Here is a 12,139-nt window from a genome sequence, read left to right as displayed (position 1 = left end):
CTGCTTTGGAAACTTGGTAGCTGGACAAAGAGGCACCAAAGCTAGCATTATATAGTTATGTCATAATGATTAGAATGGATTCTTACTAATGTAATATTTTACAAAGTGTTTTCCTTATAACAACCCTATGAGGTAAGTAGCATAAAGATTATGCTCATTTTTTGGAAATTCAGAGTCTGGTTGCACAGATGAAGAAACTAATACTTAAAGAAGTGAATGAAGCATGTTTTAAAGTTTTAGGTCTATTAAGATAGAGCCAGGATTTCAGTCTCACTCCCCTTATTGTAAATTCTGGGTTCTTTCTGCTACACTGGGTGTGCCTTTTTGATAAATCTCCCTGACCTCTTTCCTTATCCAGTCTTCATGTTGCCCTTTTGTGACTGTTCTCTTTATTCCTGTTCTAAGCTGCTCATTTTGAGCAGATTTCACACAAATAGAAATGTTAGGGTTAGGAAAGCACATATATTATTTGTTTTGGATCCCTTGGGGGTAGGTTTTTTGCACAATTGTATTTTGTGTTGAACACAAACAGGATGGGATGTCATGATACAAACAACTGTGGGCCCTTTTTGGATTCCCCAAGCCCTGCTCTTCCTCCTTATCCCAGACTGGGCAGCCTCTATGCTAGATGGAAGGGAGGGGGAGTGGTTGCGATAGAGAACTGTGTTTTCTGCCTGGGCTTCCCATCTAGGCAGTGTTTGTGAGAACACTGCAATAACAAAGTGCTCCATGCTCAAGAATGCAGCCAGAACAAAAGCCACATCAATAGCGCAGGGGCTAGGGAATACTAAATAGTTGACAGGATTTTAATATAAAACTCTCTCTTCCTTGTCATTCAGAGGTTTCAGGAAGCCCTCGGGCTTATCGTAAAGAGGCATACAGCTCAGACAGGGCTTGGGGAGGTGAAAGGTGATTTCCTGCCATTCTTCTGTGGAGCTGGGTTCCCATGGGCGGTTATGCCAGTTAACTGTGGCTCAGTCCAAGCTGTCGTGCTGCAGGGTGACTAGGACTCCTACTGCTTTGGGGAATTGAGTTTTCATGGGGTAACAGCTGAGTTGGGACCTGTAGCTATGAATCGCTTCAATGGGCTCTGCAAAGTGTGTTCCGAGAGGCGTTATCGACAGGTGGGTGGAAACTCAATTTCTGGAAAAGGGCATTGGGGGTGGACTGGTAGTGGCTATTTGGTTTTACTGTTATGTATCCCCTTCTCTCTGTGCCCCGACTTTATCTTCTACACCTGTTTGGCATATTTCTCTTTGACCTTAATGAAGGGGGAGAGAAAAGAGGGTAGGTTGGGAATTTTCCTAAGAACCCAAAGGATTCAAAGGATCCAAAGGATCTTAACTTCTTATTCTGTCCTCTCCTCATTGTTAAAATACCTCTCTTATCTTAAAAATCCACATTTTTGATTCTAACTATTGAGCAGATTTTCCTTTTTTAAAAAAATCATTGTTATTTTCCTCCTCTTTTCCATGACCCTTTAAAAGTTATTTTAAAGGATTTTTCATAAAGGGCAATTCCAGCTCAGAGAATGACATAGGGTAGTGTAATAGAAAGCACACTGCGTTTGGAGTGAGGACTGACCTGGCTTCAATTCCTGCCTCTGGCTTTCCTAGTTTGGTACCAAGGACTTAACTATTGTGACCCTCAGTTTCTTCATCTGCCAAAATGAACTATAGTTCTCACCTCTTTGAGTTGTGAGGCTTTGTTGAAATGATGCTTTGCGAATTTTAAAGGCTTTTATATAACTGTCAGTTTTCAGGGGTTAGGATACTAGACTTTAAAATTAGAAGGGATTTAGCACTGGCTTTGTTCATTTCCCTCATTTTGTATAGGGAAAACCTGAGGCCTCTAGAAGTAAGGTGACAACATTACCCAGAAATAGTAAGGAGAGGCATCCTTTTCTCCGCCCCCGCAGAGTTGTTTTGGGATGATACAAGATTATTGATGGACCCTGGAACTTTTCCGAATGAGAGATAGATTCTTAAATTTCAGTCTTTGGTGGCAGATATGAACCAGGTAAACTCTTGAAGTAAAGAGGATTGATATTGGGTCTTTGGGGGATGGTGGTCAAAGGCTAGAAAATAAAGGGTTTTTTCCCCCTCCAAAAGAAGGTAGTGATATGTATGAAAGCAAGGAGTATCTTATCCTACTTAAGGTAGCTTCTCTCTCTGGGGAAGATTTGATTTGTTCCTCATGTTCTTTGAATTATCTGTGGCTTCTTTAGCAGGGGAAAAACAAGTGACAGCACTTCAATTTGTTGCTCACTGCCTCTGAGCTGGAGGGGCGACTATTGCTTTAAGGTAATTTGGGTGTTTAGCTTCTGAGCAGAAATTTAGACGTAGTTTTCCTATCTCTTCTCCAACACCTCTTAGATCAGTAGTTTTTGGCTTTTTGCTCTTCATCCAATTCTCTTTCATTTACCTTCTTATTCTGGCCCGTACCCATTCTTGGAAATACATGAGTCAACATATATTGGACACTCAGCATGGCTGGATTATTGGGTGGCCATATAGTTAACATAATACTAGATCAGGAGTTGGTTTAGGAATTGGGAGCAGAAGTGAATCATACAGATAGGGTGGGATGCTGGAACCAGAAAAACTTGGGCAAAATAGAGGCTGAGAATGGGCATACCTGGTGAGGGCTTAAAAGCTGAAATCAAATCTTGCATTTAAGAGCTAGGTGAGCATATTGGCTTGTGGAGCCAAAGGAAGGAAACTGATAACAAACAAAATAAGACCAGGAGACAGTAGCAAGAGGCATCCTTGAGAAGAATTTCAACTCAGACATGAAGACGTTGAGATGTTTTCTGTTGAGGTGAAATCTTGCCCAAGCCATGCTGTTCTGTTTCTGTTCTAGCTATTTCTGTCATGTCTTTTCCTATGCTCTTGGGCCAGGCCATTTACTTCTTCAGGCCTTAGTATGTCCAGATATTTATTGAGACGTTTGGATTCCATGATCTTAAATATTCTCTCCAACTCTGGATTTAGGGTCTGTTGATGTGAATAGCAAAATCCCATTAGGAAGATGGTAAGTATAGTAAAGTGTTGGAATATGAGGTAAGAGATAAGGGCTGATTTTGATATCTGGAAATGTGAGCATAAGATATTTTACCTCTCTGGACCTCACTTTGCCTATCTACAAAATATGAATGAATAGTAGGTAAGAAATGTGCTTATTAGCATTATATAAAAATATATTTAAAAATATTATTTTCTGCTTGGGAATTTTAGTGCTCAACATTTCCTGGACACTAAAAATAATTCTTTTGGATTTTAATATTGTCAGGATATAGCAAGAGAAACATAAGACATAGTGCCTTCTGTTTTTATCTTTATAGCGTAAGGTATGATAGAACAGAACACTACTGTTATTAGACTCTGCTTTTGGTAGGTACAGATTCTCATGAGAACCAATTGACTTCCATTTTTTTTTTTTCCTTCCATTCCCCTCATCCCTATCAATATCAGGATGTGTTTGTCTTCTGGTGCAGTACATAACTTCCGGAATCTTATTGGGCTTGCCTTTGGAGCTTGGACATGGGCAGTGTCTGTGTGTGTGTGTGTGTGTTCTTTGCTGGTTTGTTTTTCTTTTTCTTTTCTTTTTTTTTTTTTTTCCTGCTTTGGCTATGTATTTTCCCAGAATTCTTATGGGACTTGGGTTCCCCATCACATCACCCCTCCCTTCTTGTCTGTCAGATTTCCTGTTTTATAAACTTGCTTTGAATTGAGTTCCAGGGCTCATAGGAAACAGAATCTCCTGAGCTGTAGCAGCAAGGCCAACCAGTGATCTTCCTCACAGGTCTTGGGAACTCAGAGCAACTAGTTTCTTTCAGATGCCCTGATTCAGTCTGGGCCTTGAAGTTGTTTCTAAAACTTTTACCCAGAGTGAAAGGGATAGCCAGTTGGGGGATCAAATTTTTCTTTGTGTGAATCTGACTCACCTTTAAGGTTTTCCACAATTTGCCTCCTAGCCAACTTTAATTCCAACATGCACCTTATGTTTCAGGTAGGCCAATTTTCTCAACTTGTCTAGAATGCCCTACCAGTTATCCATCTAGAACCTATCCATTCTCTAGGGCCCATTTTACCTTCTTCTTTTTCTTATTTTTTTTGAAAACAACAATAAAAACTACCATAGGTTTATCATACATCAAAACAGGACTTATATTAAGCAATAAAAGAATAATTTAAGTTATCTGAATTTACTTCCTATATTTCTATAAATCAACCTTAATTCCTTTGAAAATGTAATTTCAGACTAGTCTTCCAGGTTAGCTCATATTTCTATAATATGGTTTCCTTTTTATTTCCAAAGGACTGCTTTCATTGTCTATTTTTTAAAAATCCTCAAGCATTGGAATTTTTCTGAAAGACCATTTCCAGTGAGCTAATATTAACAAAAAACTTAAGGCTTTGGTTAAGTTAAAATAGTGCAAGTAGGGCTTTATTTAAGAAAATTCTCATTTTAAATGATTTGTGGATTTCAGAAAAAGCTGGGAAGACCTACATGAACTGATGCCAAATAAAGTGAGCAGAACCAGGAAAATATTGTACACATTGTACAATGTTTAACTTAGTTAGCTCTTCACAGCCATACAGTGATTCAAGACAATTCTAAAAGACTCATGATGGAAAATTCTGTGTACATCCAGAGAAAAAACTATGGAGTCTAAATGCAGATCAAAGCATACTATTTCCCCTTTTGCCCTGGTTGTTTCACAGCATGAATAATGTAGAAATATGATTAATTACATTTTACCTTCTTTATAAAGCCTTCCCTAACCTCCAATCTATGCTGATCTTTCTTTTTGCTTAACTTCAATAGCTTATTTGATATTGTTCACTTGGCATTTAGTTCTATATAGTCTTAAATTGCTTAATATTTAACCATTTGTGTGTGAAAATCAGTAAACATTTAAATGCCTATGAGGTGCCAGCCACTGTGCTAAGTGCTGGGGTTACTTATATGAAAAAGAAAACCTGACCCTGCTCTCGAGGAGCTGACAGATTGAAGAGACGACACACAAAAGGAAGCAGAAAGGAGACGGGACTTGGCTCAGTTCATGAGAAGAATAGAAATGGCTGACCCTGGCCAGGACTGCCCTTCCTAAATGGATCTCTTCCTTTCATTCATTACCTCCAACAAAGGAGCAGAGGGTACTGATGAACCAAGGTGCTGAGGCTGGTGCTCTATCCACTGTGCCAAAGTTCCTGATGAGATGGGAGAGAGCTCTTGGGAGAAATGAAAAGTAGTACCAATGAGATGGGAAATGAAGAATGTATATTTATGTGTGTTTTGTTTCCACAGCTAGGTTCTAAGTTTTCTGAGACCAGGAAATGTATCTTTTATATCTTCTGGAGCATTTAGCATAGAGGTGGACAGCCATAAAGGGGGTGTTCAATAAAGATTTTTTGTATTTGTTACCTTTGTGTACAGACACATGCTTTCTTGTTAGTGAGGCCTTCCTGTAGGGAATACCATTTGAGCATTTATTAGCTCTTTAATCCCAGTCCACACCTGAGGTTTCTGGATAGATAGGCAGAGTATACTCCATCACTCTGTCAAAGAACCTGGAGTATGGAAAGGGGCTGATAGGGGCGGGATATATTGTTACTATAGATTGTGTCTTGGCAACAAAATTGTGATTCCCTTAACCTGTAAACTATGTTCAGAAGTGTTAGCCAAGTACTGCAATTTGTCAGCCTGGAGCATTTTGACTAATTGCCTTGTACAACTTGTAAGAATACTAGGAGAGCACACAAGCTAAGCACCCCACTGAGAGCTGGTTGGCAAGTTGAGTTCTCCCTGACGATGTGAAACTTTGCCTGGCATTCAAGACTCACTTTCTATAAATCTGGAGCTGCTCTTTCTACTTTGTCTGAGGAGTCTGAGGACTCTATACCGCTTCTTCAGGGAATGGGCTTCTGGGAATAATGGGTTTTGGGCATATGTTGTAGATCACCATCCCGAGGGGAAGGGACGGCTTTGGTTTCACCATCTGCTGTGACTCTCCTGTTCGAGTTCAAGCTGTAGATTCTGGTAAGTAAATGATTCTGATGCAGCTTTTTGGCTTTAGGCTCTTAAGGTCCAAGCTTTTAACTCTGTGGTTTTGTTACCTTGTATAGACTGCAAATAGGGACCTGAATAGTGAAACAAAAGCTAAAATGTTTTAAACCTGGAGTCAACCATTACTTAAAAAAAAAGAATTGCAAACAAAACAAAAATTTCTTGGAAAAAAATTAGGGGACCAATCTGAAGTAAAACTAAACTTATTTAGTTTATTAGAAATATTTTCAGAATTTAACCTCATCAAAATTCAATTTGTTTACAAGCTCTCTCTAATGAGCTCAGAGATGAAATAAATTATAGAATTTTAGAGCTTCAAGGTACTTCAGCAATCATTTAACTTAGCCTCCTCATTTTATAACAGAGGAAAACAAGGTTAAACAACTTATGAAATCCCATAGCAAGTTGTTGACAGAATCAAACTTGTCCTCTTTCTCTATGCAACTGTTCCCTTTTCTCTGAGGAAATAGGTGGTGAAAGTAGGCAGTCAGGCAGAGATGCCACGGCCTCTGTGGGGCAGGAGTTCAGGAGAAGGGGATAGCAGGGGAACGAGGGTGGGCCTAGACAGGCAGGGATGGTTGGGGAGTGAAGGGAAGCCAGGTGAGCATTGAGTGACGTCTTTACCAGACCATCCCAGAGAAGGAGAGAAAAGGGAAAGGGAAGCTTGGGTCAGACCCTGGGTTTGGTTGAAGGCAGAGGATAGCTCATGGATCTGGAATCAGAAACTTGAGTCTTGGCACTTGCAGGACGTGTTAGAGGCCATACTTGTGTCTGTAGACTAGAGATGTGGACTTGATGGTTTTCTTCAGGTAACTGAGTGGTGGTGGGGGTGGTCTCTCCCGGCAGGGGGCCCTGCAGAGCGGGCAGGGCTGCAGCAGCTAGACACGGTGCTACAGTTGAATGAGCAGCCTGTGGAACACTGGAAATGCGTGGAGCTGGCCCATGAGATCAGGTGACTGGGGAGCAAGGGGACAAGACCCCAAGCGCTTGAAGACTGTTTAAGCCTTCCCCATCCCTTTGACTTATCCCACATTGGCATATCTGACCCTATTTCCTACTCTTGTGCCCTCAAATGCTTCTGTTCTTCCTTGGGTTATCGGTGAATCAGAGTTAATTGGCATCTCCTCCCTCTCCCTTGTTTCCTTAACTCCTTTTTCAGGAACTGCCCTGGTGAGATCATCTTGCTAGTGTGGCGCATTATCCCTCAGATCAAACCTGGGCCTGATGGTGGTGTCCTGCGCAGGGCCTCGTGCAAGTCAACTCATGACCTCCAGTCACCCCCAAATAAACGGGAGAAGAACAGTGGTCTGGGGACCAGACCTGAGCAGCGCCGCAGCTGTCACCTAGTGTGTGACAGCTCTGACGGGCTGCTTGTGGGCGGCTGGGAGCGCTACAGTGAAGTGGGGAAACGGGCCCAGCACACTTTGCCACCACTGTCCCGGCCTTCAGCTCCTCCTGACCCCAACTACATCATCTTAGCCCCTTTGAACCCTGGGAGCCAGGTAGGAGTGTGTACGCTGCTACTGCGATTAGAAGTGTGGGAAGAAGGGTCTGAGGATGTCTTTTACCTGATAGGGATGCTATGTCCAGGAGAAGAGTTGAAAAGAGAGAGGGAAACCTGGGCTGCACACTGAGTTGGGGCCATGTTATAGCATAGATTGTGGATCTAGAGCTGGAAGTGACCTTAGAGGGCATCTCCACTCATTCCTCATTTTGCACACAGGAAACTGAAGCTCAGGATGAATGAGCTGTCTCAGAGCACATTGGTACCCTCAGAAACAGGATTTGAATACTGGTCCTCGGTTCTGGGGTCAGCTTTCTTTCCCTGTCCTTTTTTTATGTAATGAGATCTACTTTCTTCACATCTTGGGATCCCAACTACTTTTGATTATTTGACCCATCTTGTTTCTCTTCCCTTGACCAAGTTATTTGGTGTTTTAGGGGGTGTCTTTTTCTCTTTGAAACTTTTACCCTAGAGAATCTCCTTTCAAGACCTTGATTGACACTTCTCATTAATGTGTTCCACAGATATTTTATTAAGTGCCTAATAGGTGCAGAAAATTGTATTAAGTCCTAGCAGAGATGCATAGTTTAGATAAGATTTGAGTTCCTACTCTTGTGAAATTTAAATATAATGGATACAAACATAGACAATAGAATACACATGATAAGTGAGTGAGATGAGTACAATGCAATATTATGTAGGGTCTGTGGAGGAAAGTTTTTAACTGTAAGACTGAAGGCATCAGGGAAGTCCACCTAGTTGATGTAGCAACTGCTTTGTGCTTAAAAGAATGGGTAGGAATTCAACAGGTGAAGAGGGCAAGGAAAGGCTTTTTAGGCATGGGGGAAAATGTGAACAAAGGCATGGAAGCTGGAGGGCCTGGGAATGTTTAAAGGGGCAGAGGATTGTGTGGCAGTACCTGGCTCTAACTTATAGTAATAGGAAGGGGATAATGTGGGAGAATGCTGGAAAGACAAGTGGGTGACATATGGCGTAGGGAGACAGAATGAATGTCTAGCTAAAGAGTTTGAATTTTATTCAGCTAACAGTTGAATAACAGTCCCTGAAGCCTTTTTCTTTTTTAAAGCAGAAGATATGATTTTATGCACCAGAAAGATTTCCTGGTAATGTTATGAAGAACAGGTCAGGTTTGGGGTGAAGAAAGTAAACACAGAGTTCAGAACACCTGTAAAAAGTGATTGTAATAGATCAGAGAAAGTGATGCTGGGGGATGGGGAAAGAGAGGAGGGAAGAGATGGAAAAGATGTTAAAGGTAGAGGTGGAGTCAGGAGGTCTTGCTTCAATAGTTAAGCTGGTGATTGATTCTGTGCTGTTTTGTTTTTTCCTTTTAGCTTCTGAGGCCCTTGTATCAAGAGGACAGTATCCCAGAGGGTAAGTGTTTTCTGCCAGTTCCTATTACCATAAAGGTCCCTGGAAAGAAATGGGATTACCTCTTTGTCCTGGGTTAGTGACTCCCTCTCTGTAATTCTTATAGTTGCAGTATGAAGAACAAAGCCTTTTGGGACTTTCCCTTCACTTCCACTAAGCTTTAATAGACTAACCAATCCTAATGGAGTCTGGGTAAATGAAAGTGACAAAAAAATTTAGAATAATTTAGTCTTCCCACCTTGCCCAATCATAGTTACTAGATTTTTGTTGTTTCTTTGTAAATTCTCTCAATTATACTGAAATAGATATCTTCTCCAAAGACAGTTCTTTTTCCTCATATAGAGAAGGCTTCTATCTGAATCCTTTCTTGGGGCAGCAGTTAATGATGACCTCCCAAGAGACTGCAACTTCAAGGTTTGAAACATTGCAGACTGAAACCACTTATTTTCCTTCATAAAAGAGAGATCTTTTACTATCTTTGAGTGTGGTGTTGTGTTCTATAATATAAAACATTTTGAATCTTCGCTCTATGGAGTGAGAGGAAAGAATCAGGACAATGGTCGGGTGAAGTTTTGACTCTGGTTTGTTGAACCAGCTGCTCCTTGGAAGCCTGGAGTCACTCCCAGTTAGTATCTTCAAGTCCAGTTTCTGGAACCATTGAGTTCTCAAGTGTTATTTACCTGGCCATTGTTGGATGTGTAGGTCCCTCTGGGAAGTGTTGAGGTCTTTTCCCTTACAAGCGCAGTACAGGAATAAAAAGAATGTCAGATTGGTCCTAGGACTAGGAACTGCTTTCAGGGAATTGGCCAAATTAATGGCTTCCACTGCAGTTGGGTAAACTCCCCTGACAATGCAGGTTATGACATGGAGAGGTACTATGGTATGGGTAGAGCACTGGAGGAGGAGGGAGGGACCTCAGTTTTGGATCTGACTGTTGCTAAATAGCAATATGGCCTACTAGAAGTACTAGAAGTAGTTGTGTATCTCTGGGCTTCAGTTTCTCCATTTACCTATTGCAGAGATAGGGATTAGATAATTTTTAAGATCCTTCCTTCTAGCTCTGACTTTATAGGTTCTTTGATGAAAACATGCACATGACTTGACCTCAAATTTCCCCATAACTGTCTAGATTCTGAGGAGAATAGCTCCTGATGAATTTTGCTTTTGGCAAGGGAATGTCATGGAGTTCTCATGGATACTTAGCTCTCTTCTGAGCTTACTCAGTAGATGTCATTCCTAACTGAAGAAAATGCGGGTCCTTTCTACACTGGCAGCAGAAATTCCCTTCTCAAATTTATTTTGATCTCCTGAAATAGATGAATTGTGTGAAAGCATAATCTGGAGCCCTCTGAACTAGATGGTAGGCTCAGATTTTCCTTTGTGCTTAATATAGCAAGAATATGAGCAGAAGTAGGTGTGTGTGTGTATATGTTTATACACACACACACACACACACACACACACACATATATATATATATATATATATATATATATATATATATATACATGTGCTTCTGCCAGGAACTTGACAGAGAAGGGAACCATGTGGTTTCTTATCTAGCCTTCTATTTGAATAATTATTATAATGACTATCAAGCTCCTTCTGGCCAATTTGAAAAAGCCAGGAAGCAGAGTAGAACAGAGTAGAAATCTATCTGCTTGTTTGCCAAATAGTCTTTCTGACTTCTAGTCTTGTTTTCTCTCTATTACACTATACTGGCTTTTTCTTCAAGTGTAAAGTCCTGTTGTGATATACTATTGTGAGCTGGTAAATCACTTAATTTCTTCAAGTAGATCATTTGAGAAACACTTTTAAGGGAGTGATTTTTTTTTTCTTTTTTTTGGTATTTGGTTACTAGCTGAGGATCTTTTAAAATTGGGCTTTCTCTTCCCTACTATAGAAGTAGAATTAAGGCCTTCTGGCATCATGTTACTTACTGAGTTGGCTCCAAAAGGACAAATTTGGATTTGTTTGCTGTGTTCTGAAAACAATTGCTTTTTCCAGGAAGCTTAAGATATCAGCTCTTATATGGTGAATAATTTGGCTAAAAGCTCAGGTCCAGGGATTCCAGCAGAGGTCATTGACTTATAGCCTATTGAGAGGGTTGGTCCTTTCTTATATTACTTTGGGAAGGGAATCCCTAAATACCGTAGAAAGTACTCAAAATTTGGAGATTAACCCTGTGGAATGAGTTTGAAATGTTGAGAGCTTCACAATGACCTTTGTCCTTTTTTTGGAGCCCCCTTTATCTTTTTTGTCAATGTTACTTGCCTTTTTCTCTCCTACCTATAAAAGAAGACAATACTTCTTTCTAGGTAACAATTGGAAAATCTTTTCCCATTTTATGGGTGAAAGGTGATAGCTAGGTCAATGACAAAGCTCATGCCCTGTGTGCTATTAGTTGATATTGTTCTTTGTTGAAAGATCCAATCAACAAAGGCAGGAATCAGCTTCTGAATTCAAGTCCCATAGAAGGTCTAAGGGTCCCAATTTGATTTGGTTCAGTTCAGCAAGCAAAAACTCTCTTGGTTCACTGGACATGAAAAGATAACAGTAGACATTATCTGTCTTTGGAATGAGGGGAAATGTCACTTCCTTTTTTTTTTTTTTAATTAATTTTTAAATACACATTATTTTATGAATCATGTTGGAAGAGAAAAATCAGAGCAAAAAGGAAAAACCATGGGAGGAAAAAAAAACAGAAAAAAGAAGTGAATGCAGCATGTGTTGATTTACATTCAATCTCCATAGTTCTTTTTCTGAATACAGATGGCATTTTCTATCCAGTCTATTGGGATTGCTTTGGATCACTGAACCACTGAGAAGAACCAACTTTCATAGTTGATCACTCAGCAGAAAATGCTATTTCCTTCTAAGATGGTGCCACTGTGAGCCTGAATTTGTAAGAGGAGTGAATTTTTTTGTTAAGTGTAGGAGGAGCAAGGTGTACATTTTGAATTGAAGAGATTTAAAAGTTTTGAGTAGCAAATTTCAGAATTTTAATGCCTAATATGTATAAGGCCCTCTGCTAGTCCTTGGGATGAAGCAGTATCTTCTTCCTTGAAGGAACTTATATTTTACCAGAAAGGAGAAAGAATCTTGGTTTGAAATTGAGCAAAGCAAGAGAAAAGTCTTCTCCTTTCAGCACAATAGGTTCATTGTGCTGTGGGG

At 40.3% G+C, this 12,139-nt stretch overlaps 1 protein-coding gene across 12 annotated transcripts in view; it reads left to right on the top strand.

The window, feature by feature from the left end:
* The window catches only part of RGS3 (regulator of G protein signaling 3), a 178,109-nt gene that overhangs the window by 49,121 nt on the left and 116,849 nt on the right, over positions 1 to 12,139 (top strand). For 9 of the 12 annotated variants that reach the window (XR_004232309.1, XM_031954640.1, XM_031954639.1 and 6 more), the window contains 4 exons: positions 5,964 to 6,045; positions 6,919 to 7,024; positions 7,232 to 7,574; positions 8,929 to 8,968. Coding sequence is in view for 11 of the 12 variants with exons in the window: in XM_031954640.1 (XP_031810500.1) it covers positions 5,964 to 6,045; positions 6,919 to 7,024; positions 7,232 to 7,574; positions 8,929 to 8,968 (571 nt within the window). In the remaining variant the exon portion in view is untranslated. Of the gene's footprint in view, positions 1 to 660; positions 1,125 to 5,963; positions 6,046 to 6,918; positions 7,025 to 7,231; positions 7,575 to 8,928; positions 8,969 to 12,139 lie in introns of those variants that run through there. The other 3 variants (XM_031954653.1, XM_031954645.1, XM_031954649.1) reach the window with 3 other exon arrangements.

This window comes from Sarcophilus harrisii, chromosome 2 (genome assembly GCF_902635505.1).
Source record: "Sarcophilus harrisii chromosome 2, mSarHar1.11, whole genome shotgun sequence".
NCBI classification, from domain to species: Eukaryota; Metazoa; Chordata; class Mammalia; order Dasyuromorphia; family Dasyuridae; genus Sarcophilus; species Sarcophilus harrisii.
This window is presented reverse-complemented; position numbering and strand designations above follow the sequence as displayed.